The 27,757-nt window shown below is 41.0% G+C and overlaps 1 protein-coding gene across 1 annotated transcript; it reads left to right on the forward strand.

The window, feature by feature from the left end:
- Positions 1–20,857: 20,857 nt before the first annotated feature.
- nanos1 (nanos homolog 1) lies at positions 20,858–24,869 on the forward strand. Its single transcript, XM_086131430.1, has one exon. It carries the CDS (start codon positions 20,911–20,913, stop codon positions 21,589–21,591), a length of 681 nt encoding a protein of 226 aa, XP_085987556.1. The 5' UTR covers positions 20,858–20,910; the 3' UTR covers positions 21,592–24,869.
- Positions 24,870–27,757: the final 2,888 nt, after the last annotated feature.

Raw genomic sequence — 27,757 nt, forward strand, 5'->3', positions numbered from 1 at the left:
TATCACCCACCTTCCAAAGCGAGTCCATGATAACATAAAAAATACAGCCAAGTGATAAAATCAGAAAACTTCATCATAAAACTTTCTTCAACTGATCAAGCCTGCTCATATGAATGACAAAATGTCATCCAAGACAATCAGAAGAGTCCAGTCGCGATTGATTCAATGCCCTGAGAAAATTTTGGAGAAATTCAAGAACAAATAAAATTGGAAAGAACAAATAAACTTGACAGAACACTAAGAAGGACTTGCACAACACTGTGGGGTGGTCATAAATTCAAATTCAATACTTTTTAATGATCTGCTGACACCCTGCCTACGGTGTTCAGGCAGGAAAATACTCCCTGCACAAGCTCCAATTAGTCTCTCTGGAAGTTTAATAAGTAATGTCCAGAAGAAGGGGTTTTGCCGCATGGGGTCGAACTCTCGGTGGGTCACCTTTTACCTCAGGACAGGGAGGAGGGAAAGCCTTTTGTTGAGAACTCAGGCATTCCGTTTGTAACCGTTTTAATGGCCACAGCCTTCTCGTCGAGAGGTGCTCACTGAAGGCACTAATCTACGGGATTATTCCGCCGTGGCGACCAAACAAACCTGACCTGACTGTGAAGAATCTGTGCATGCACAAGTATACATTGACTCCATAGGAGAGCAAAGGCATAAGGGATGAGGGGAAGGGAGTATGGTGGTGCACGCGGGGGGGAGGGGGGGGGGGGCTGTCCATCAAGAGATTAGCGGGGATCAAGCATTCAGGCGTACATTTAGACTTTGAAAGGCTCTCCAAACAAGAGTCAGCCCTCAGAAGGGGCGATTGATAGCAGCCAAGGATGAAAAGGTATGGGCAGGAAAGCTTAGCAAACGCATAATAATAATAATGAGGTAAGGAAACTAAAATGAACTACGCTTGACAGATGACTGCAGAAGGAACTAAAAGTTTTTTTGCAGATTTAATGCTGTCATTTTGTTACTCGAGCCAAATGAGGTGGCTCAGGCATCTGATTAGCATGCCTCTTCTACGCCTCCCTGGTCAAGTGTTCCAGGCACATCTCAATAGGAAGAGGGCCCGGGATTGACCCAAGGACAAGTATCGCGCCGGAAAAGTTGGATGAAGTGGCTGGGGAGAAATGAAACTTGCTTGAGAGTTACGTACGTGTCTGACGTTTCGTTTGATCTTTGAGTTATTGAGGATACAATGTTTGATTGCTAACTTGTGTCGTCAGGCAAAGACAACAAACCCCACTGTATGGAATGCTCATTAACATTCGAGGCCGGTGATCCCTGGGATAATCAATTATTCACAAGAAAAGGTGGAGGTGTGTGTAGAACCATTGCAGAAAATGAAACGCCATTGATTGAGAGGTATCGTATTTTCCTTCTGGAGGATTCTCCCCCGCTGCTGTGCACGTGACTTCCCCGACTCGGATAAAGGGAGGGAGTAAATACAAACAAACCAATCAACCAATCAATAAACAATGTCAGCTCCCCAGTGGTGCTGCGTTTAAAAAACGGCGGATGATGAAGAGTGGAGTGCTCACAATGCAATCACTCTGATTAGCAGCAAGAAAGGACAACAAATACTTCTTGCAAAATGTGTGTGTTGCCAATTACAAAAGAGCAAATACACCGGAGCCCACAACATTACGGAGTGATCACGTCCATGCGGAATTCAACGCTAATTGCCATTAAAGATGTCTTCTTTACTGTGGAGGCATCTCATTTCAAACATACGGTTCGACTCCACATATCATTCGTCTGGATGACTGTTTCTGTGCTTCTGCGGTTGTTGCTGTTTTGGTTAGAAAAAGTGTTCACCTGTGATAAACAGTTGCATGAAACTGGCTGACATCAAACAGCCATCACCCTTGAGGTCCTGAACCGCAGGGGGTGATCACATCGCCGGCTTTATGACACGACTGCTAAAGCTCAGTGGCATTCCTCTGGTTTAAACTCCCGTGTGTGTCCACTGATGCACTCTCCATTTAAACGCATTTACGAATGCAATGACCAAAATGGGCTCAACACGGCTGTCATCGCTGCGCTGATGTTGTTCGCTGATCCAAAGTGAAACTTGCTGAGTGACGAACAACAATAACAACAACAACATGGATCTTTGCATGCTGAGGAATTTCTGGGCAGGTGTAGAGGCATCAAGTTCCTCCAAGGCGTTCCTCTCTCCTCTGACCTGGAAAAAGCGTCAAATGTCATGTTTCAATTAGATGCCGGGTGCATTGTCCATGTGTGACTAAAAAAACACCTCCCCTAAGTAAAAACCTCTCTTCTCCCATCAAGATAATCTGACACTGTGTTATATAAAATGGGGTAACACTATAATACAATTCATTTCATACAATTCATCAACGCTATAATAAAATCCCAGACTAACATTCAAAAATTCACTGCATTACTGTACAACATAAGACAAAGATAGTTTCATTCAAACATTGCCCCACCCCCCAAAAAGGGCACAAAAAACAGTCAATTTTTACATGGTTTTCCCTCTGTTATAAATAAATTGGTAAAGGATGTATGCCCGCAATTCATATCTTGATTGTTGTAAGTGTCAAGGGACCAAAAAAGAAGTTTGAATTTTACTCTGCCAAATCTCAGAATGAGCCTAAAAACGACATAAAAATCAACAGTGGTTCTTAACCTTGCTAGAGGTACCGAACTCAACCAGTTCATATGCACATTCACCGAACCCCTCATTAGTGAAAAATAAAAATATGATTTTTTTTTACAAATTCAAGACATAAAAAACCCACATTTATTAAAAACAGAAAAAAGTAAACACAATTAGTGTAAGTATAAAGTATACGTTTTTTTAATTGTGCACAAAATGAACCAGTCAGTGATGGCCAAGCGGGCGTGTCATAACTAATTGACATGTTGAGTCAGGTGTGTCTTAACCTCCATGGCAGAGGCTCCGTCGAACCCCTGAGACTGATTCACCGAACCCCTAGGGTTTGATCGAACCCAGGTTAAGAACCACTGGTTTAGAAAAACCTTTAGAAAAAGTGTGTTAGGACGGTCACAACTACTCAGCAAGATGCAGTAATATTGATCATTTTATGCAGAGGATAAAGAATGTATTTGAGTATTGTTATATTGTCTGGTTACATGTATTGCGGCACCATTTATGTCTTTCGTGTTTTGGATCGTGTTTTAGCAGCAAGATAGCAAACCTTCGGAAAAAACAGTTATGTGGGTTGCTTCAATACACAATGTATAATTCTTTGTTTTATGTTTAGTTTGACAGAAAACGTCAAACCTCTTTTTGAAAAAGTATTAACATCTGCCAAACTGCTGCTTATTGTGAATTTCAGTGTCGCCATCTTGTACTCGGAACTCAAATTGTTGCTCCCACTTCATAGGACGATGTACCACTGTATATATTTTGCTGTAATGTTTTTTTTCATTTGGTCATGTGAGAGGACTCCCCCCCACATAAATGATGTGCCTTGGCTCAATAAAGGTTGGGAAACACTGTTATAGAATATACAGTGCAAATGCAAGAGGATGAACTGGGAACAAGGAACACTCACACACATGCACACACACACACACACACACGCACACACAAACATTTTGAATGCATCTGAGCCAGTTGACCATCATTCTCAAGCAATAAACATGCCAAAGTAACAGCCCCCACTCTCCCAGGAAGAGGGCTTTCCACAAGATTTGGGGTTCTGCCCACAGGGATTTGCTCCCATTCAGCAACAAGAGCTTTAGCCAGCTTGGCCTCTGATGTTGGCTGATAAAGAGCCAGCTGCCCGACCGCTGGTGTTCCAGCTCATTGCATGTGCGCAAGATGAAGTCCAAGCTCACTGCGGGCTACTTAGCTTCTTCAGAATCAAAGAGCGAGCAAGCAAAACACCTCTGAGAGCCCAGCTTGTGTTCAATCTGAGGATGTGATTGAACGTCCGATATGGGGGGAGGGGGGGGGGGGGGGGGTTTAATATATTTTTCTACTTCTACCAACCCAAACATGAAAGACATAAAGTGCCCTCGGAGCACAGACCTTAGCAATGAACCCAAACATACAGAATGTATTGAAATGAAATGTCAGCCAGGTGCATGTAAACAGTATGGCCTGCAGTTACCATGGTGATGCTAACTGCATTCATACCACAGAGACAGATTGCAAGTTTTAGGCTTTAAACAACATGTGAAAACATGTTTCATTATTTCAAATGACAACAAACTGCCATAGACCCAAAGGAAAATTTGTTTGCCATCAAATGGGTTTGGTCAAAAAAAAAAAAAAAAGAAGCTTTCTTACCTTAAAATCCTCCATTGCGATTGCAGGTGTTGACCAGCCTGGTTGTTAAGTTTGAATGCAATTAAGACGTAAAGTAGCATACATACCAATTGGGCATGATAATCTGAGGACAGGCAGAGATACGAGGTGGATAAAGGTGGAGCAAAAATAGAGTCTGGTGATGGCAAACAGATGAGTAAAGGTTTTTCAATTTGCGTTACTCTTCATTCTTATGTCCTTGTGATCCCATGAAATGTCACCATTTGCAACCCAAGTTTTATGTTCTCAAAGGAGTAGGAAGAAGTCAGAAACTTATCTAGTACTACCCCTTGTTATGTAGGAACATACGAATTGATCATTTTTCAATACAAAAAAGAAAAGAAAAATCAAAATATCATCAAATGCTTTTATCCTTATGTGTACTGTACTTATCTATTTATGCAACTTTCGGTTTGTATATACATACTCACTCTTGCACATTTTTATATCAATTTTCTCATATTCATAATAAATACTACATTTAATTAATACATTTAATCAGTTGATCAATGTAATTCTGATGTATGACTATATTATATACATATATATCAAATTTATCAGCTTAACTCTGATTTGTGTAGGTTTTTTTTTGTACTAATCTTTTGATTTTGTTTTTGAACTCGACAAGCGATTTACTTAATTAATTATTCCACAGATTGGCACCTATTACTGATTCACTCCTTTGCTTGTTCTTGTTTTGGATTTTTTGTATTGGTTAGTACCCCTTAAATTCTAACAACCTTCTCTAATTTCAAAAAGCTTCTGGATGTTTTGTTAAAGGAGGTTATTATATACTTTGTACATTAATTGGGCGGTTTTGAAGTCAACCAGGTCATAGAATTTCATTGTGTTTGATTTGATGAATAGTGGATTCGTGGGTTCTGCATATTTAGATCTATTGATTATTCTGAGTACTTTTTTTTTGTAGTTTAAAACAGGGAGTGTGCTTGTTTGGCAAGTGTTTCCCCATATTTCCACACAGTAGGTCATATATGGAAGTAATAATGAGTAGTATAATGTGTACAAAGATCTTTTATTTAACACATCCTGAGTTTTGTGGCGCATCCCTATAGTTTTGGATATTTTTCTTTTAACGTTGTGTGGCTTCCAGGATAGTTTAGTATCTATTACTAATCCAAGAAAGTTATTTTCATAAACTCGTTCAATTGAGTTTACCTTTATTTTAACTTGATGTTTGATTGGTCTCGTGCCAAAAACAACTAACTTAGAATTTTTCAAATTTAGTGACAATTTATTCCTGTCAAACCAGTTTTTTAATTTGTGCAATTCATTTTCCACAGTTTTCAGGAGCTGTTTCATATTTTCTCCAGAGCAGTAGAAAGTTGTATCATCAGCAAATAGGACACATTTGAATTGTTTTGAGACACTACAGATATCATTTATATATAAGATGAATAGTTTTGGTCCAAGCACAGACCCCTGAGGAACTCCATGGGTAATCTTCAGTAGGTTAGATTTTTTATTGTTGAACTACAGAGCCCCTAAGGTACGGAGCCCCTAAGGGGACATGGAAGGGAAAAAAAATAAAACTTTGCGAGATCTCGCAAAGTATTCCAAAGTATTGCGAGATCTCGCAAAGAATGCGAGATCTCGCAAAGTATTCCAAAGTATTGCGAGATCTCGCAATCTTTATTTATTTATTTTTAATGCTCGTTGACGTGCTTCCGGGTCATCGTACGTGTAACCGCAAACAACAATTATGGAGCGTGTTCAACCGTTCGTGAGTTTAATAGAATTTTACTTTGAAATTGGCTTGAAATACAAAGACATTAAATCTGTTCTTGACATTAAGTACGGTTTCCAAATAAGCGAAAGACATTTGAAGCGAGTGTTGAACCAAAGAGGACTATTTCGTCGAAAAACATTCAATGACTTGGGAGTCCTGGTTGACTTCATTCGCAACCAATTGCAGCATTCCGGACAACTACACGGTTACAGGTGGATGTACAGTAAGTGCAGAGAATATGGACTTCTTGTCAGGAAAGAGGACGTTCGTCTGGTCCTGAAAGAGTTGGATCCGAGAGGAGTGTCGTTAAGGCAAGCAAGACGTCTGAGACGGCGAAACTACTTCTCCAAAGGGCCCAAATCTTATATGGCACATGGACTCCTATGACAAACTGAAGCCATTTGGAATTTGTATCAATGAGGACAACCCCCCAAACGGTGCACAACGTCGATGTAGTAACCTCCAATCAACTTCGGGTCACTACTTGTTATGTAGGCATTGAGCCACATTATTTTCCTTGAAAAACCATCAATAGCCCCATTGATACAAATTGATACAAAACCTCTTTGGTTCAACACTCGCTTCAAATGTCTTTCGCTTATTTGGAAACCGTACTTAATATCAAGAACAGATTTAATGTCTTTGTATTTCAAGCCAATTTCAAAGTAAAATTCTATTAAACTCACGAACGGTTGAACACGCTCCATAATTGTTGTTTGCGGTTACACGTACGATGACCCGGAAGCACGTCAACGAGCATTAAAAATAAATAAATAAAGATTGCGAGATCTCGCAATACTTTGGAATACTTTGCGAGATCTCGCAAAGTTTTATTTTTTTTCCCTTCCATGTCCCCTTAGGGGCTCCGTATTGAACTGCACATACTGATATCTGTTTTCTAAATAACTTTCAATCCATTTAAATGCTATGCCTCTAATAACATATCTCTCTAATTTATTCAATAATATACTATAATCTATTGTATCAAAAGCTTTTTTTAAATCTAGAAAAATCCCAACAGTAAATTCTTTGTTGTCTATATTAGTGGCAATTGCTTCCACAAGCTCCATTACTGCCATTGACGTAGTTAGTTTTTCTCTGAAGCCATATTGAAGTCCTTTTCCAATTCTAAGTATACACGAACCAAGAAGGCATTCAATCTCCTTAATAAATCAAGGATGCAACAAATGATTACTTGTGAAGACTTGGCTAGGAAAATATCCCAAGCTGCATTTTGTGCCGCTATCGAAATGGCTAGGTAGCAGACTCACATTTTTCAGTAACCCACCTTCCCCTTTTATAATTTTACAGAAATGTGTTTTTAGGAAGACCATATGCTGCGTTCTTGATATTGAGAAACAGCCAGGATAAACAAGGAAGGGCTGCTATCTTAGGTTATAACCTTCCCACATTTAAAAACTAACTCTCCATTGAATTAGACTTGGGGTGTGTTTTAAATGCACTCCGGACCATTCAGAAAGTCAAAACATTTTTGAAATGTATTGGAGCACTTACACTCTCAGATTAGATCAGTGGTTCTTAAGATGGGTTCGATCGAACCCTAGGGGTTCGGTGAATCGGTCTTAGGGGTTCAACGGAGCCTCTGCAATGGAGGTTAAGACACACCCGACTCAACATGTCAATTAGTGATGATACACCCGCTTGGCCATTACTGGCTACAGATGATCACATGACATTGCTTGTCCAGTCAGTGCTGCGGGTAATTTAGTTCACTCAGTAGTCAAAGTGTGACCACCGTGATAGTACGTCCTGCATGGTTCATTTTTTGCACAATTAAAAACAACTCATACTTATGTCTTGAAATTGTATTTACATTTTTTCAGTTTTTAATAAATGTGTTTTTTACGTGTTGGATTTATTTTAAAAAAACATGTTTTTATTTTTCACTAATGAAGGGTTTGGTAAACGTGCATATGAACTGGTTGGGTTCAGTACTATTTTGTGTGGAAGGTTACAGTGTTCCGTGTCCATATAAATAGAGCGGGTGGAGCTTGTCTGTGTTCGTCTGACAGTGACAGTGCACTGAGGAGGTGACATGACAACGAAAGTTCAGCGGTGCAGTGGTAGCGACCTAGCGAAAATAAAACGTCTCCAGTGTTGTCATCGAACCAAGTGTAGTCATCCGAAATGATGTCTACACAAAACCGTAGAGAGACTTCCGCGCAAGAAGGACCAACAGAATCAGCATAGCCTGACTGCTGTGTTCAAAGCAAACTTGAGAAAACGAAGTGTGCAACCATGGTTTAAATCCACTATAGGCTGAGTACTAGTTTACCTTAGATATGCACTTTATAATGTTATATTGCTCTGTTTTGATTCCATAAAAAGAGCTGTTAAAGCAGCTGTTGTGTGACAAAATATTTTTTTCACTGTTGTTGATGGACAGTAGTATTGTGTGAGAGATTATGTGTGAATAACTGCTCCAAGTGAAAAATGTTCATGTAAAATTGAAATTGTTATTTCAGTAAATATTTGCATTTTGCACATAGAAAACTGATTCATGATTCAATGTTGATGAGAGCATTAAAATGGGGAAAAATAGGACAAGAAAAATATAAAAGGAAATTCAGAAACGATAAAAAATGCGTGAGTAATCACGATTAATTTTTTAGTTCATTTGAGTTAATTATGACAGTTGCATTTTTAATTAGATTAAATATTTTAATCGTTTGACAGCTCTAATATACAGTATATATATATATTTTAAACCAAGCTGTATGAAGTGCACAGGCACAGATGTGTTCAATCTGGTTTTGCTACAAAGGACGTTAAGTCATAATAACAGTTTAAATTACAGCGGGGGAGGAGTCCAAGAAGATTCATCCATCCATTATCTGAACCGCTTTATCCTCACAAGGGTCGATGACAAACGTAATTTGGAGACGAGAGCCCAACTTATTTGCATAGCCGCCTTACATATCATTTACTATCCCACTGCTGATTGTGAATCAGCGATCTGATTTCCTTTCTATATCTAAATGTTAATACTCTCCATTACACAGCAGTGACTTTCATCTCCGACTGCATGTGGAAGATTAGATTTTAATCAAGGTTTTAAAAATGACTTTCTATTCCCGCTGCCTTCATATGGCAGCTGGTCAATGAATATAATGCTCTGCTTGCACCCTGACTCTGGAGCCCGAGCTCGACGTCTTTGTCATCTGAGCTATGAACATTTTTGGGGGGGGAGGAGTGCTTCCATTACAGTATTCCCCTATTTATCGATGAAAATACACAGCGACCACATATTTACCATATTTATTGATTATTCGACGAATCACATAAAAATAGATTTTACCAATACCAGTAGAAACATGCATGTGAGGACCGGGCAGGCATTATTTTTGTCCACTTGGGGTCACCGTCCTTACTTGTTACATTGTGGTATCTGTGATTTTGAATGTATGTGGTTTTAAAAGGTGGGGTCTGACCTGTTGAGTCACACGGGAATGACAATGTAATTGACTATTGTTAGCTCTGGTTCGCCACTCTGTGCATTGAGTCTCTAGGCTTCAGTTGTGGCCGTAGTAGCAAAAACCATATAAAGAGAAGATTCTGCTAAATAAAAGTTAAAGTTGGTATGTATGATTTCAAACTATACAGTAAGATATGGCGAGGGAAGAATATATGTAATTGGTTGTTGTAGTTGTTATTTGTTTTCAAGCCCTGATCAACTAGATTCTCTTTCTATTCTTTACATCTGTACAATTTTCCATCTACACCTTTCATGAGCCTAATGCCACTTAAACAGACGGCTATTCCACCTAAAGCAAATTACTGTTACCGTAAATCATCGTTCCCCATTAAAATGCGTAGAAATGCCATTAATTCATTCCAGCCCCCTCGCCCCCACCTCCTCAAAAAAGAACAATAAATATTGTAATGTATTATTAAAATGTTTTATTGGGGTAGGAGCACTATATTTTATTCATATAACTTATGTTAATCATCTATTTAAGAACAATGTAAAGCAGGGGTCCCCAAACCTTTTCCTGTGGGGCCAAATAACTTTTCCCTTTCTGACAGGGGCTGGGGTCAGTTTGTAACAAAAAGTGTGACGATCGCACAGGTATCTAAACATAAACATTGATTAATATTCACCCTTCTTGGGATCTTGAAAAAAAATATCGGAAAATAAATAATATTAACGAAATACCAAATAAATAAACCTTTTGAAGTTTTTTACAGAAAAAAAGACCATGTAACCATATAGATTTCTTGTAGACACAACTGTTTTGCAATAGTGTCCTCAACTTCACTGTGAAAACCAGAAGGCAAGCAGCTACCAACCATCTTTGCATTGAGAAAAAAAATTATAATCATGTTATTATAATAATCATTTGTCCACTGCCTCTTAAATATCTTGCATCCTGAATCAATTTGTCTCTTACCTATTCTTTTCGCCCTTATTCCAGCTGAATGAGTACATCTAAGCATGTACGAGTCTCGATCATGTGACCAGACTGAAAAAGAATGATAATTCATCACTGGGAATTGTTCAGGGGGCCAGGCAAAATGTGGAGGCGGGCCGCATCCAAACCACGGGCCTTAGTTTGGGGACAACTGATGTAAAGAATTAAAAAATTAAAACCAAAGACTTTCACAACCACTGTACGGAGAGTAAAAGAAGGTTATGACTGATTGAGTGATGTCATAATATATCAACAATTTATTGTAAATTAAGTTCATAAATCCCCGGGGAGCCGCTGCCTTACTGTTCCGGTATGTAAACTGAACCATGACCTTAAAACCAATTAAGGTATGTACCAAATCATTGGTTTTTTTCTTTACCGTGCACTTCTTATGTATATACATACAAGGCAATGTGCTCTGCGGCTTTGTTTGCGGGAATTAAAACCGCATAGAGCTCCCTGGTTGACTGACACATTTAAATTGTTTCGGTGCCGTCACGCTTCTAGAATAACATTGTGTTTAATCGCCAGTTACCTGGCGTGGCACACACACAACAATAGCCTCCTTGGAGTTTACGTGCAATTATGAAGAGCCTGTTTTTGTCCTGCCGGTTGGGCCGGGGAACAAAAGAAAATGCAGCAATTAAATATTTGCTGGATGGCACTATAAGAATGCATCAATTGGAACTGCAGTGCTTTCCACTGATATGGAAATAATTCCCATTAAGTGCAGCTCCTTTAGGGAGACCATAGCATTATCAAAAATGCACAGGCGCTGTTAATGTGAAACCTGCACACCTTTTAAGCTTTTAAAAAGCCTTATAAAGGCCAAGAGGAGCCCCGATTTGGGGGCGCTCGCACCAGTGAGATTACATCCCTACGGCGGTTAATCAGATCTGATTTAATTTCCTGCACCTTTACTCATTTGCATAGTGACAAACAGAGTTCTAATGGTCGCCAGTTGAAGCACATGATAGAAGCTTGGAGACCAGAAATGGAGACAACAAAGGAAAGACTATAAGGCAGAGGTGGGCAAACTACTAAAGTGCTCCCTTGACACTCTGGAGGAGGTGGGCAACAGAAGGATGCTAACTAAGCTAAAAGCTATGATGGACAGTCCCTCCCACCCTCTCCAGCCCGCCCTGACAGCACTAGGTAGCTCCTTCAGCCAGAGACTGTTACACCCGCGCTGCAAGAAGGAGAGATACCGACGCTCGTTCCTACCAATTGCTGTCAGGCTGCTGAATAAAAAATAGCAACAATAATATTAATAATAATTAAATGATGTGGAAAACAACTGTAAATAGCACTGCGATTTATCCATTTTGTATTTATATTGCACTTAATTGAACGGTGTTTGTTTGTTTTTTTTCTTCTTCTTTCTGCCTACATTCTTGTTGCTGGAGGCTGTAAATTTCCCCAGTGTGGGACAAATAAAGGATATCTTATCTTAAAAACAGGTCAATGGCGCAAAGAAGGCCGGAACCCGCTGATATAGAGCACTGTAGGCACACCCCCTTTTTTATTGATGGAATTTTAAACAGACATTGTGTCATAAGCGCAGTACCATGATTCATTTGGGATGGGAGCCAGCTTCAGTTTTGTCAGGATACGTAAAAAGAAATAACTGGTCTTTACAGCATGTCTGAATGTTGGTGAACTGATTAGCTTCATCAGGTTTCGCTGACAGAGTACAGTTATGTGTCTGCATAACAGTGGAATTCAACAGAATGTTTTTTAAAAATAATACTTCGTAAATAAAACATGTAAAAATCTAACTGTGCTGGTCCAAGTGCGGACCCCTGTGGGACGCCATGACCAAGTTTTATGCTCACAGTATATTTTATGACAACAATAAATGAAAGGTGTTTGTCGGACAGGTCTACGAGCCAGTGGAGGTGCAAATTAAACGCATGACGTTCGTAATCCAAGGTTGTCAACACTTGCACAGTCTGGTAGGTCTTTGTCTGTCTTCAAAACAAAATGAATAGGTTTTGTCCGGCAATGGAAATATGTGTTTGAAAACACGACACTCACACAATAAGGTTCTCGACCCTTGTGTGAGTCTTTGAGCATCTTTGTTCTTCTTCGAAACAAAGTGAAGGTGGTTTTGTCAGTCAATTGAGATACGTGTTAAAACCTGACAGTCAGAATCCAAGGTTGTCCACACTTGGGTTGGTTTTCAACCTTTTACCGTTTTGAGAGACTTCACTCATTTTCAAGACAAAGTGAATGTTGTTTGTGCCAGGCCATGCATTCATTCAGTTGCTTTTGGTGTATACACACTTTAATTAGCTAAAATAGTGGTCGGAATGCCTCCAAATGTAAATCTGATTTACTCAAACAAAATGGACATTTATTTCAGAATTAATGGGAAGAAAAATGCTATCAGGTCAATGCAGAGTGGGTCCTGATTCAGCATTCATCTTCATTACAGCGGTCAATATAACCAAATAGATTTTTCAAGCAATTCTTGAAATCCCATTATGTATTCTCTGAGTGATCAATATTGCTCTCTGTAAACATGGAGTTGGAGGGAATACATGAAAAATGCATCAACATGGCTTTTTGTGAGCCTGTGTGGTGCTGAGGCTTCTATTATGATTACCGTATTTTCACGACTATAAGGCGCCATTAAAAGTCTAAAAATTTCTCCAAAATGGACAGGACGCCTTATGATGCGGAGCGTCTTGTCTATGCGCTGAGTTCCAAAACCTGACTGACAGCCGACACGCTGTTTATATAGAGAAAAGGCGGAAGTGACTGTGGACAGGCATGCGGCAAAGAAGTCGGCCAATCAGTGAAGGGTGGGCGTGTATATATACACATATGGAGAGCGAGAGAGAGAAAAGGCAGATGTGAGTGAGGACAGGCATGCGGGGAAGAAGTCCGCCAATGGGTGAAGGGTGGGCGTGTAAGTGGACGCTAAAGGTACGCCCCAAGCAGGTACCAACACCTGTATAGAGTGTGGCTATGTGCATTGTTGCAAAACAACTTCGGTTTTGGTTTCTAAGAACCCCCGAAAATAAATTCTACAAAGAGACACGTCTACGAAGCTCAGTTCAAACTTCAAGCCATCGGTTATGCTTTTGGCATGCGTGCCCATCTCACAGCAGCGGTGAAAAACCAAGTCAAGCAAATGAACTCTGAGCTTGCCGTTATTCCCAGAGGCTTGACTAAATAACTCCAACCGCTGGACATCGGCATCAACCGGGCGTTCAAAGTAAAGTTGCGAACAGCATGGGAACAATGAATGATCGATGGCAAACACAACTTTAGAAAGAGTGAGAGGCAGCGCCGGGCGAGTTACGCCACAATTTGCGAATGGATTGTGGCTGCTTGGACGAACGTGTCTGCTTGCACTGTTGTTCGGGTTTTTGGCAAAGCCGGCATCATTTCTGTGGAGCCACATGGCAATGAGAGTGACTGACAACGAGAGGGAACACGGCGTTTTTGATGGATTACCAGTACTTGCACAATTGTTCAATTCTGATACAGAGGATGAGGACTTTGATGGATTTCTGGGTGATGATTGATCGAAAAACGTGAGTACATTGTACGATGGCTAAATAAAATACAACGGAACTCAGTTTTCCGTTGCCTTTTTAAAAACGTGTTTTTAGCTTGTATCTGTATGTCTTGGCATGCTACCGTATGCTTCAAGCTAACGTGTTTTTAGCGTGCGCGCATGCATTCCGTATGTTTAAGCTGCCGTATGTTTTACCACTTTAAAATTGCGCCCAATAATACAGTGCGTTTTGTCTATGTGTAAAATACAGAAATAGCACCCATTAATGAGACTGCGCCCAACCATACGGTGCGTCGAATGGTCGTGAAAATACGGTAGCTTAAACAGAGTTCCAGGGATGTGTCAATGTCAATAAGCCACGAGAGGGAGAGGCCTTTATTTAAACAAACTGAATATTGTATCGAGTGAAAAGAGGCAGCCTGGGCGGAACAAATCACTCTTGTAGATCCCCGAAACATAAACATGAACGCACACTAGATTGTGGAGCGACCACGTGATAGAGTCAAGCTGAATGTTAATAACCTTAAAAGATGTTGCGAGAGATCCACACAGCGCGGGGAAGTGTTTAACATTAATTTGGAAGGCTTTTGATGTACTTGCTAGCTGCTGTTGATTTGATTAACGTCGATCAGCATATATGGGAGGAGGTAACATGTGCAAGTCTCAAGTCTTAAGCTTTAAGTTTCAAGCAACTACTCAGTTATTGTGAGCAACTTGCGAGTTAAATCATATCTTTTTGTTTTAAATGTTCAGGGACCAAAAAGAAAGGTATTTCTCCATCCATCCATCCATCCATCCATTTTCAACACTGCTTATCCTGAAGAGGGTCACGGGAATTGCTAGAGCCGAAGGTATTTTATTCATTGCATATATATATATATATATATATTTTAAAAATTCCTCGTCTCACCCCTCGGGTGGAGTCCGGCCCTCATTCAGCTCGGGTCCTCTACCAGAGGCCAGGAAGCTTGAGGGTTCTGCGCAGTATTCTTTCTGTTCCCAGCACTGCACATATCTGGACTGAGATGTCCGATGTTGTTCCCGGGATCTGTTGCACCCACTCATCTAGTTTGGGGGTCACAGCCCCGAGTGCGCCGACAACCACAGGCACGACTGTCACCTTTACCTTCCAGGCTCTCTCCAGCTCCTCTCTGAGCCCTTGGTATTTCTCGAGTTTCTCGTGTTCCTTCTTTCTGATGTTTCCATCACTTGGGACCGCTATATCCACTACAACGGCTTTCCTCTGCCCTTTATCTATGATCACGATATCTGGTTGGTTCGCCATTACCATCTTGTCAGTCTGGATCTGGAAGTCCCAGAGGATCTTCGCTCTGTCATTCTCCACCACCTTCGGAGGTGTTTCCCATTTTGACCTTGGGGTTTCCAGTCCATACTCCGCACAGATGTTTCGGTAGACTATGCCAGCCACCTGGTTAGGGCGTTCCATGTAGGCTTTCCCTGCCAGCATCTTACACCCTGCAGTTATGTGTTGGATCGTCTCAGGTGTCTCTTTGCACAACCTACACCTTGGGTCTTGTCTGGTGTGGTATATCTGGGCCTCAATGGCTCTGGTGCTCAGGGCCTTCTCCTGAGCAGCCAGGATGAGTGCCTCTGTGCTGTCCTTCAGGCCAGCCCTCTCTAGCCACTGATAGGACTTCTTGAGATCAGCCACTTCAGTTATGGTCCGGTGGTACATCCCGTGTAGGGGCTTGTCCTCCCATGATGGTCCCTCTTCCAGCGCCTCATCCTCTGTTCCCCATTGTCTGAGACATTCTCTGAGTACGTCATCCGTTGGAGTCACCATCCGACGACATTTCTCAAGCCTGAATGACATCCCGATGTCGCTGCTGTAGATCCTGGTTGTGTGGATCAGGGAGTCTATGTCCCTTTCGCTCTTAGCATACAGCTTTATGTCATCCATGTAGAGGAGGTGACTGATCGTAGCTCCATTTCTGAGGCGGTATCCATAGCCTGTCTTGGTGATTACTTGGCTTAGGGGGTTCAGTCCTATGCAGAACAGCAGTGGGGAGAGTGCATCACCTTGGTATATGCCACATTTGATGGACACTTGGGTAAGTGGCTTGCCATTGGCTTCAAGTGTGGTTTTCCACATCCTCATCGAGTTCGCAACGAAGGCTCTTAGGGTCCTGTTCACCTTATACAACTACAAGCATTCAGTGATCCATGTATGTGGCATCGAGTCATAGGCTTTCTTGTAATCAATCCAGGCTGTGCACAGGTTGGTATGTCGGGACCTGCAGTCTTGTACGACTGTTCTGTCAACCAGAAGCTGATGTTTGGCTCCTCTGGTATCTCTACCAATCGTTCATGATCAGGATCGTTCGCCCTTCGGTTAGCCATCCTGGGTGAGTCCCATCCTCAGCAGCTGGTTCATTTGTGCTGCTAGGCGCTCATGGAGTGCTGTGAGTTTCTTTAGCCAGTAGGTGTGGACCATGTCCGGGCCTGGTGCTGTCCAGTTCTTCATATCTGAGACTCTTTCCTGTATGTCTGCCACTGTTATGGTAACTGGGTTCTGTTCAGGGAGGTTGCTGTGCTCCTCTCTCAGGGTCACCAGCCATTGTGCACTGCTGTTATGTGCAACCTCCTTCTCCCATATGCCTTTCCAGTACCTTTCAGTTTCCAGTCTTGGTGGGTCAGCTCTGTTGTTAGGACCCTGCCACTGAGCGTACACTTTCGCAGGTTGTGTTGCGAACAGCCTGTTTATTCGTCTGGCCTCATTCTCTTTCGTGTACCGCTTTAGGTGGCTGGACAAGGCTTGGAGCCTTTGTTTGGCAGTTTCGAGTGCTTCAGGTATGGTTATCTGGATGTACCTCTCGGGTATCGGCCTTTTCATCACACCTCTCTGGGCCTCAGTCAATTGACTCACATCTTTCCGAGCCGCCTTGATCTTAGCCTCCAACCGTCTTTTCCATGGTGGGTAACGTATCTCATGGCTTCCATGGTTGCTCTTATAGCCAAGCATCTCAAGGATCACTGATGCTGAAGCGTATATCAGCTCATTGGTTTCCGTGATCGTTACGGTAGGGATCGCCCTCAGTGCTGCATTCACACTTTCCATGAGACTTTCAGGTGGTACTTCACATAGCCGTTGTAATCGGTTTCTAGGTTGCCCAGCTTTCATTCTCGCCATGATCTTAGCTTTCGGGTCAGTTGCTGCCTCGCTCAGCATTTCATTCATTGGGGCTGGCCTCCCAATCTCATCATCTGCATTCATTGGGGCTTGCCTCCCAATCTCTGGTATGACCTCCTCCTCTGATCTGGCAGCCTGGGGCCCTTCACCATGGAACCTGCGTTGTACCTCATCAATCTCAAGTTGTGACAGCAGTTGCCGTTTGTGGATGTTGGAACACTGAGCTACTAGTTGTTTCGTGGTCAACCGTGACTGTGGGTTTCGAAGTAACCATTTAGCCCACTGCATGTAACCCCTCTGACTAGGGTTGCTTGAGTAGTAGCATTCCAACAGAGCCATGTTATCGCATCTCCCCCATCTCCGCTTTGTTCCAGTAGCCCATTTTTCATCAAGGTGCTCTGGTTCCCCAGCACCTGACGCAGACCTTGTTTGGCCGGGTGACGTCTGAGCCGGCATGTCATTCGCTTTATTGTCTCTCATCATTGTATGAGGTAGGCATTAGCGTGAAGGATCTTGCCCAAGGACCCACACTGGATTCGAACCACCGTCTCCCGTATGTCAAATCGATGCCTTACCAACTGAGCTATCCAGCCACTATATATATATATATATATATATATATATATATATATATATATATATATATATATATATATATATATATATTTAAATATATACAATTGGATGAATCAGTTAATGAATTTTTAAAAAACAACAACAACAAAAACCAAAGATCCACCTCAGTTGGGCCCATCTTCTGTCATTATAAGAAGTTCCAGAAGGCACAAAAACCTTAAATAAGTGAGAACAGCTTGGGACATGTTCTTCAGAAATAAAATGCAAAAAGGTGAATTGATGAATAGTAAACCCTGGGGCATTATTATACTGTATAGCATTCCACGATATTATGCATCATCCCACCTCAAATGCTGCTTCCTCATTCCAATATAGTCAGAGGGACTCCAGGGGACAGCCCACGGAATCATTGTACGAGTATTATTAATCCTTCTTAGTCTGAAAAATTGCAGGAATAATACGGATCTTGAATATTTCAGACAAGCCAAAGCGGTAATCGACTTGCACGCTTACACACACACACACACACACACACACACACACGCACACACGCACACACAAAAGAAAAAGCTATACATGCAATATTAATGTTTCATCATAAAATTTGGGCCCCATCTGAGAACGAGTGAGAATCCAATGAGAAGTCAATACTTCACAGGGAGAAAGTCCAATGAAGCGTGCTTGCGTGTCTTATTAGATCACTGGCAGGCACATATGAGAAGTCAGTGAGTACCTTCCTGGGAGTTTTAATTAGAACACCAGTCACTCGACTTTATCTTTGTTTTAAGGGGAAAGGGAGGGGGCGGGGGATTCCAGCATTCCTCAGCAAGAAGAGAGCGGCCTGATTCCACCTGACATTACCACTGGATTGTTCCGCAAGAGAGATCCATAGTGATGAAAAATTTAAGGCCTGTGAACAAACCCAACAAGATACACTTGAAATGATAAACCTGCACACACGCCAATGATATTTTTGTGTTCAAAAACATTCCTTTGCAAAGATAATAATATTTTTCTTTCACTCTATCAGAGAGTCCAAACAACTCTGCCAAGGAAGCTCAGTTTCCTCTTTGACGGCAGTAATAACCACGTCTTGCCCTCCCTTTGTTTACATTCACTGGGGATTGCACTCTGCTGCCCCCTGTTGAAAGCTGCCCAGCATGAACTAAATTGTTTCCAGCAGTGGTCCTCAACTAGAAATGCTGTAGGTCCACTTTCTTTTTTTTTATTAATAAGACCAAGGTCCGGTCCCATGCACGGCGGTCATGGTGAGCAGGGCTATATGCCCAGTTAGTATGGTCAAGCCAAGCTTATACAAATCAACACTCCTCACAACCAACCAATAATGGGGTGCATGAAAATAAAAAAAATTCACTTTGCCAGTACACAGCAAATAATGAGAGGTATTGTGTTGAGGCACAGGAACTCTTTTATTTTGTTAAGTTGTGCCTGCTTAATAATAGAAATAGCCCTTTTAGGGAAATAAGACATTTTTACTTTAACTTTGTTAAACAGTAGTTGTCTTTTTCTCCCTTAATTTAACAAAAACAAAACAAAATACTCATTTTACCAAAATAAATACTAAAGATGAAAACAAAAATATCCTTTTCATTTGTACAATTCCCCTTTTCACATCCCCTCTGAAATCACTGAAAAATATATCAGAAGAGGAGTTAAGAACCATTTTAAATACTCACACAAGGGAGCACAGGAATGTGCAGTGCTGTTCTTCCACTAAAGGTGAATGCAATGTCTGAGGCATGCAAATATTATTTGAGGACGCCATTGGGATGTTCATTTACCATGTTGCGGTGTTCTGCTGTTAAACAGCTGCAAAGATCCCCGGGTAGACGGGAGCAAAACTGCACACAATCGAAACCTCCCGTGATTCGTCTTGTCTAATTGTCTGTGTGCAGCTCTCCTGGGCTGAAGCTGTGAGCACACTGTGGCGTCGCGCATGCGTCTGTTTCCTGACACAATCATCCATTTTGAATGCGAGTGTATTGGGATAGACGCGTGCTGACGCTTATGTATGGGCACACCTTAAGTTCAGAGGAGCCAATCAGCGCATCTCATGCCCTGCTCAGCCAGGGTCTCCTGTTAGTCAAACATACACACACAGTCGCGCTGCTGCGGTCCTCTGCAATACATCTGTTGGTGCACGCAAAGAATACAACGGATAATTTTAACAAGCGATCGCGGTAATGCGCAGATTATAGTCCAAAAATATAAAATGTATAACGTAAAAATCACTTTATAATTTATTATTTTATACAATTTGCCGAGGGTCCGGACAGAGGAGGTCGGCGGTCCGGTCGTGGATCGCGGTCCGCCAGTTGAGGAAGGCTGGTTTACAGTATGGACGTGGAGGTCATTATTATGAAGTGCGCACACACACACACATATGGTAATCATTATCCTCATCATCGTCATTATCATCATTATAACATAGACAGACATTTTAGTTACAACAAACAACAAAAGATGTAGGGTCAAAGGTTTTGAGACGCATTGTCAGGTTTTCGAATGAGAATGTGTGTCCAAACCTTTGACATGCTTTGCCAACTCCATTTTGACAGTGCTTTCTCACATGTGGTTACTCCACAATGTTGTGTGAATGAATGTGTGCAATCCGGGGAACACGCCTCTCCTTCCCTTTTTTTTCTCCACAAAAGTCCTTCTGTTCTTGTTTTTTTTAAACTGAACTTTCAAAAAAGAATCAAACAAGGGATCAGGGCCATAATGTTGCGTGCCCGTGTTTGTAGCAGGGTACTCAGCATTTTGCCGTATTCCTCCATAAATCATGTCTTGTCAGTCTGTTTTTCCTGTTATTTTTTAAAACCAACTTGGAATTCACCAGAGGCAATAAAGGCTTGCTATTGTATTCCATTGCAGACGACAATGACAATGCATGGATACCTTTTCCCAGCACGACTACTTCGCTTTCATTTAATTTCACTATTCCTCATAAAAAATATAGCAGACGTTTGTGAGCGTGCGGAGAGGAAAAGAAGCAGTCGTGATCCACTCCGTGTTCCGAGCAAGCCCCGCCCACCTAACCTCCTCCGCCCCCTCCTTATAAGGCCCGGAGCGAGGGTTAGAAGCTCAGATGAGACCACCAAATTGGAGATACCAACCCTTCCGGGAGGATTTTATTCTTCTCATTTCCCGGCCAGCATGGATTTTCTCAATCACAACTACTTGAGCGCCAGGGGGCCCTACGACTACACATTTAATTTCTGGAACGACTACCTGGGCCTCACCACGCTGGTCACCAAGAACCCTAAACTGAGCATGCCCCACATCAGCCCCAACTCCATCACCGAGTCCCTGAAGGCAACGCTGGGACTGGACGACGCGCCCGAGTGCGTCTGCGCTTGCGCCTGCGAGGGCGGCGCGCTGGAGAGCGGCGGCGGTAGCTGCTGCTGCTGCTTCGGCTGCCCGCCCGGCACGCCACCTCCGCCGGGATACGTCGCGGAACTCAAGGAGCGCTTCTCCATCCTCAGCCCCTTCCAGAGCCAGCTGCCGGAGCGGGAGGCGCATGGCTGCTTCCCCGGCTTCGAGCGCATGAGGACCCGCAGTAAACCGGCATCCGTGCGCGCCAAGCTGGAGCCCAAAATCTGCGTGTTCTGCCGGAACAACGGCGCCCCCGAGGAAGTGTACGGCTCGCACGTCCTCAAGACGCCCGACGGCCGGGTGGTGTGCCCCATCTTGCGGGCGTACACTTGTCCACTGTGCAGCGCCAACGGGGACAATGCACACACCATCAAGTATTGCCCGCTGTCCAAGGAGCAGCCCCCGCAGAGGCCACTCAAAGGCGGCCGTGCTGTGGGGGGTAAGCGGATGAAAATATTCTAAAGAGACAGAGAGAAATAATCGAAAAAAAATACGACTTAAGTATGATGAAGAATTGCACTGAACAATTTGCAGATGACTGTTGCTTTTATTTAGACACTTATTCCATACACGTTGACTATTCATGCAGGGGTGTCCAACAAAATACACATTAAATATCGTATTTAGGCCAAGCCAATGTAGGTCAGAATATTTTCAGCAGTTAAACATATATTTTTAAATATACTGTATGTTTTGTGTTCCAAGCAACCAAGAAAATGTTACTTTTTTAAAAAGAACTTTTTAGTCTGGTCCTTAATCTCACTTGTCATTATCTATGCTGAGATAAATTAATATTTGTTTTTCTTTAACTATGAGTGTGTGTGCGCGTGTGTGGGTGTGTGTGTATCTAAAGCCTATTTTTTACATTTTATTTTTAGGGTGGCCCCAAATCTAATTTTCGCATTTTTAATTAGAATCGTTTAAAAATGTAATACATTTTCATTACTGTTTTTTGTTATTATATATTTTCCTTTTTCTTGTCTTAAAAAAACTTTTTGTTGTCCTAACCCTCATTTGTTATGTTAATTTTTATTATTCCACAATTTAATACTTTTCCATGTTTTACTATTTAGGGTTCCCTTGCAAAATTGAATTCTTAGGACTTTTTTCCTCATTTTTTTTATATTTGGGAATATTTGGAACTTTTTGGTGTGGCAGTAAACCTGCTAATTTTTATTATGACAGAATGTTATGTTTTTTCACTTTTCTATCCTTTTATTTTCTTGCAACGGGCCCATAAATAAATATTCGGCCGCACAGTAGACCCCGTGCCGCACTTTGGACACCACCGATGTATCGAGATCTATTTTTATAGTTCCTTTACACGCTTATAGAGGCCTTCTACCTTGGATGTATTTTTTCTTTTTTAGTATGTAGCGATTGGCGAGCTAATATGTGTGTATATAAACACACCAATGTACAGTAATCACACAGAGATATGAACAAAAACAAGAGTATTTTGGAGAGTGGGAATTTGAATGTTATGTTTCTATAATGTGTATTTTTGTACATCTGGCAGCAAAGCTGACCTCTTATTGTCGTCATTTAGAAAACCAAAGTTTTGTTGGCCATTAAAAACCTTACTGTTATGTTGCCGGTCATCTTGACCCATATGAAACTTGAGAAATTTTTGATTTTAAATCATTGCAATGAAATGGTTCGGGGATGAATTAATAATTACGCATATAGAATGGTTACAATGGTACGATGGTTTTTGTTTTTCTGTTTTGGATACTGTTGGATTATTAAACATGGCCTGGGTCGAATTGATCCAAACTAAACTTCTTATTGGTTAGTAAGAGTTATGAATAACGTTTAAACAATGATTGTTCAGAATTTTCTTCCCATTTGGACAGTTTTAAATCATTTGACCCATATGAGCATTCTTCTTCGCTTAATGAAAGCGTTTCATTTCACATACAGTATGTTCAATGAAATGATTAGTTGTAGAGTTAATAATGAATTAAACAATGCCCCCCCGACCACGCCCCTTTTACCCTCATTTAAGACACTCGTGGATCATGGAAAACTCACCGGGGCAAATTGACACAGTTGACACCAATTTTGCTTGGTCTCAGAAATGTAACATTTGAATGGAGCTATGTTTATTGGTATTGTTTTAAAATTCCGTTTAAGAAAGATGTGTATATTGAAGCATGCCCTGGGTCAATTTGACCCATATGAAGCTCATTGACAAAAATGTTCAATTTCACATATGACAATGACATTGAGAGTCATGGGGTTAATATAACATATAAAATATGTTCAATGGGATTTTCTTCAATTTCTGAACTTTTTGATCACACCATGGGTCAAAATGACCCTTATGAACCTTCTCAATTAAAAAAAAGTCCCATATTTGCAATGAAATGCTTAGTCACAGAATGGTACATGTTTATTGGGATTTTCTTAAATACAGTTTTGCACAGGTTTGCATACTAAAACTTGCTCAGGGTCAAATTGACCCATATAAAACTTCTTGGTGAAACTGGTTAATTTAATCAATATTTGCAATGAAATTGGTATTCATGGAGTTAATACGGACATATAATTGCGGTTTATTGTGATGTTTTTGTTCAGTTTCTGATACTTTTGGATCATTAAATACACCACAGGTCATAATGACCGGATGAAACTTCTTGATGAAAGCAAAACGTTTCACATTTTTTAATCGAAATGCTTCATAATCGAGCTCATAATGACATGTAAAAAATGTATTGGTATGTTTGTGACTATTTTCTTGTCATTCTTGAGACTTTTGGCTCAGTCAAAAAACGCGCACACACACACGCACACACACACACAGACACACACACACACACACACGTACATACACCGGGTCAAATAGACCCACGAACATTAATGCTGCTCCTGAGCGAACAAAGTAATCAGGAGGGTTTAACATAAGAATGTGTCCAGTCAGGAGTCGTTTGATCCCACAAAAGTTGACATTGAGTCTGCAAAATATGCGGGCCCTCAGTAGGACACAATACAATGTGTCCTCTGTTTAAAGGAGCTCCTGTTCTTTTCCTTCGAGGAAAGTATTTTCTCCCCTCATTTTTTTCCAAGCCAAACGCCTTCATTTTTGTTTACATTGCCAAATAAGGGCATCAACACACTGGATTTCGCGCTTCTTCCCACTCGGAGACAAGCAAATGAATATCAACCACACGCCCGTTTTACTGAGGAGTTCCCAAATAATCAACAATAATCATGCAAAACTGTTTGCGAATGTATGCAGGACAGTGCCTGTCTTGACAGTTTACCAAAGGAATCAACGATTAAGGCTGGCATGCGTGCGTGCGTGTTGATGTCAGTATTTGAACAAAGAGTGACCACAAGAGGGCGCTACCTCAACCAGATTTTTGTACTTTAAAGGAAAAAAAACAAGTCTAAGGCAGTTTATTGATAGAGTGCCATTTATAATAATGGGTTTTGATAGTATTTTGGATCTTTGTATAACAATTGTTGCATTTAACACAAGGAGAGAGAGCGTTACAGAGAGCGTTGTGTATATACTAATGAACATGCCATACCTTTTAGGCAAATATACTTTGTTGTTGTTGTTGTCATTGTTGTTATTGTTGATGTTTGGATTAAATGAAGAAGTGATGATGATGAAAACACTGTTGTTATTTATATTTGACCACATTTCTTTTGGGCTTTGTGCTGCTGCGCAGAATAACAAATATATGAACTCACTAGAGAAATAATAAACTGATGAAATATTTGTCCTTTTACTTGGTCTACACTGAATTTTTACTCAAATCGTCACGTGACGCCTGTCTATGATTCGTAGGCAAGAGGCAGCAGAAAGATGACACATTTACTTAATTCATCGGATAAATAAATGGACGATTACAGTATTTAATTGTAATTCTTCGGGGGAAGTTGAGCGACAGAACCAAAGTCCTCAATGTCATGCTGACAAATTAGTGGAAACTGTCCTTTGCTACTTTACTGTCAGACAAACAGAATATCGCCAACTACTGGCCTGGCATGCAAATTACAATGTTTTCAGTCCTGATGGCTCCTGTTGGCAGAGTCTTGAAAGTTTATTTAAAAAAAAAAAAAAAGACTTTTTAAAACAAGAATAGCAATTTCTACAAATTACAGTGCATCACTTTTTGTGAAAAATCATAATCCTATTTCTTAGTTCATTTTTCCGCATTGAAAACAGCCCAAAATGCTCACTGACTCCGTTTTCAAAAATGTTTTCAATGTTGTGGAAACTGTTCAAAAAAAGAAAAAGATAAACTTTCAAAAAAGAAAAGTTATTCTGAAGAATGACAACGTGTTGTTTTTAGAGTAACATTTTCATAGATCCAATTTTAATGTAATTTTTTGCGCAATGCTGTTCATCTGAAATGCATGCGCATCTAAAACATGTTTTCATCTCAAAACAAATAATCGGCCAAGGAATGACTCATCGCTCCAAGAACTTGTAAATCTAGGCATGACTGTATTACGACTGTCTTTGGAATAATATGACTTTATTCTCATAATTTTAACACTTTTAATCGCAACACGATACATCTTTGCTTTTGTGAAATTACATTTTTCTTGGAAGAACACATTATTCTTTGAAAATTGAAAGCGGATTTGCAAAAACAAGCAAAACAAAACATTCAATTGATCATGCATACTATGGTTCGGTACCTATTTGCAAAATTTAAAAAAATGCTTAATGATGATTTATCCATGTTTCTTTTTTCAAGATTTGGGTGAGTTCATTTTTTTTTGGTTCGATTTTTTAAAATACATTTATAGCGGGTGTCAATTATACACTGAATTTTGCTGTTTATGGGCTGGCCGAGGTCTATTCCCCGCAAATAGCATATGAAGTTGTGAACATAACATTCCAATTTTTGTCGCATGCAACCAAAAGCAAGGAACATTTTCTCGAGCCTCAGCCCCGCCATTAAATATGGATGACTGCTAAGATGACTGCTTGGATTGGCTTTGGTGAGCCTACATTAAGGCTGGTGTTGCAGGCTCGCCGTGATATTCCCCCCAGGCCACCGCCTCCATTAGTGCAGCGCATGCCGGACTCCGTGTAATCTAGTTAGCTCAGCCACTTATGTGATGTGTATCTTACATGAACGTATTATATGCCTTACCCGGCTGACTTGAGTGCACAATATAGCCTGATGAAGATAGCGGAGACCTTTAAAGGAGATATTTACATTGTTTTTCACCATTTAAAAGCATTCGGAGGGCTCCCAATTCACGTGCTTTTGTCAAATACAAAATGACAACACTATTTACACCTAATTTCTTGTCCGGCTGAAATGAGCACCTGAAAACTACAGAGGGCTAACTCCATTGCCATTTTACAGGAAAGTGGTTTCATATTTTACAACTAGAGGTGCTGTCATTGACTTTAGTTTTAAATCTCAATTAGTCTCAACTTTGTTGAATAAATGAAAAGAAACAAACTGGGACTTGAAAAAACGAATTTTGCACAGTAGTGAACATGCACTTTCTCTATTAATTTCTGTCCTTAACCTCAAATTGGCAACGTTGTTAGCCCACTTAGTTGTCAGTGGTTCAAACTAGCCTGTTGTTGTCAGGTTCTGGATCGAACCGAATGTTTTTGGATTCCACAAATGCAGGCTCAGACAGAGTGCGACAACAAAAAATAATTATTTTCAGAAAAGCGCACTGACAAAGTACAAACACAAATCGCTGTTCACAAGGAGGCAGGAGAAACAACACAAACAAAAGCGCTTGCAGAAGGGAAGGGACTAGGGAACCCAGAGAATAAACAAAGTATTTAAAAAAACCTCAACCTTAGAAATTCAAATCTATGAACAACAACAGCGACAACAAAAGGTATCAAGAGGTCAAGAAAATAACACTTGAATCACTACAGCAGACAAGTTCAATAATCCGACAAGAGAAATTTCATCTGTGCTGTATGTTACACATTTGACAATAAACTTGTAATTGAATTGAATTGAAGGGATTAGCCAGTTTGGCAGTCCTTAAATACTTGGCAAGGCTAGATGGGAAAAAGTGAAATAGGTGCGCCTGCTGGGGGGAGCCACCCTTCACTCCAGCTGCAGCTAAAACACAATCAAAACAGACAGAACATGACATTTGTAAAGGACTAGCCATTTCTAATCAAAGGCAGATGGACTATAGAGTGGAGCCAAGTGCAGAGTGAGAAATTATCAAATGTCCATCAAGACAATGAAAGCAAATTTTCAACTGCCCAGTGTCATGTTTCGGTTTGGGACCAACAGGTGGCACTGTAGGGCTCTCCCTGCAGGTGCACACCTGTTGGTCGTTCTGTAATTATTGCTTGAAAAGGACTCCCAGCCCGACCACTCATTGTCGGGTCATTGTTTGCTTCTGTCATGTTAGTCGCTGTCACGTTTTCTGTTGGTTTGTGTTTATCACTTTTTTGCTTATGCCATGGTTTTGTTTGCTAATTTGGATTAGTTTTGTTTTCTGACTTTGTGAATTCTGGATTACGTTTCCTGAGTATATTAATACAGTTTGTCAAGTTCAACCTGTTCCTCCCTCCTGCCTGCTTTTTGGGGTCCACCAGTGCCTCGCAACGTGATACCCAGGCAGCACTTAATACATTACACCACTGTACTACACTATATAGTGTGGCGCA

Source organism: Hippocampus guttulatus, chromosome 2, assembly GCF_054856545.1.
Source record: "Hippocampus guttulatus isolate MCC_2025c chromosome 2, RoL_Hgut_1.0, whole genome shotgun sequence".
NCBI classification, from domain to species: Eukaryota; Metazoa; Chordata; class Actinopteri; order Syngnathiformes; family Syngnathidae; genus Hippocampus; species Hippocampus guttulatus.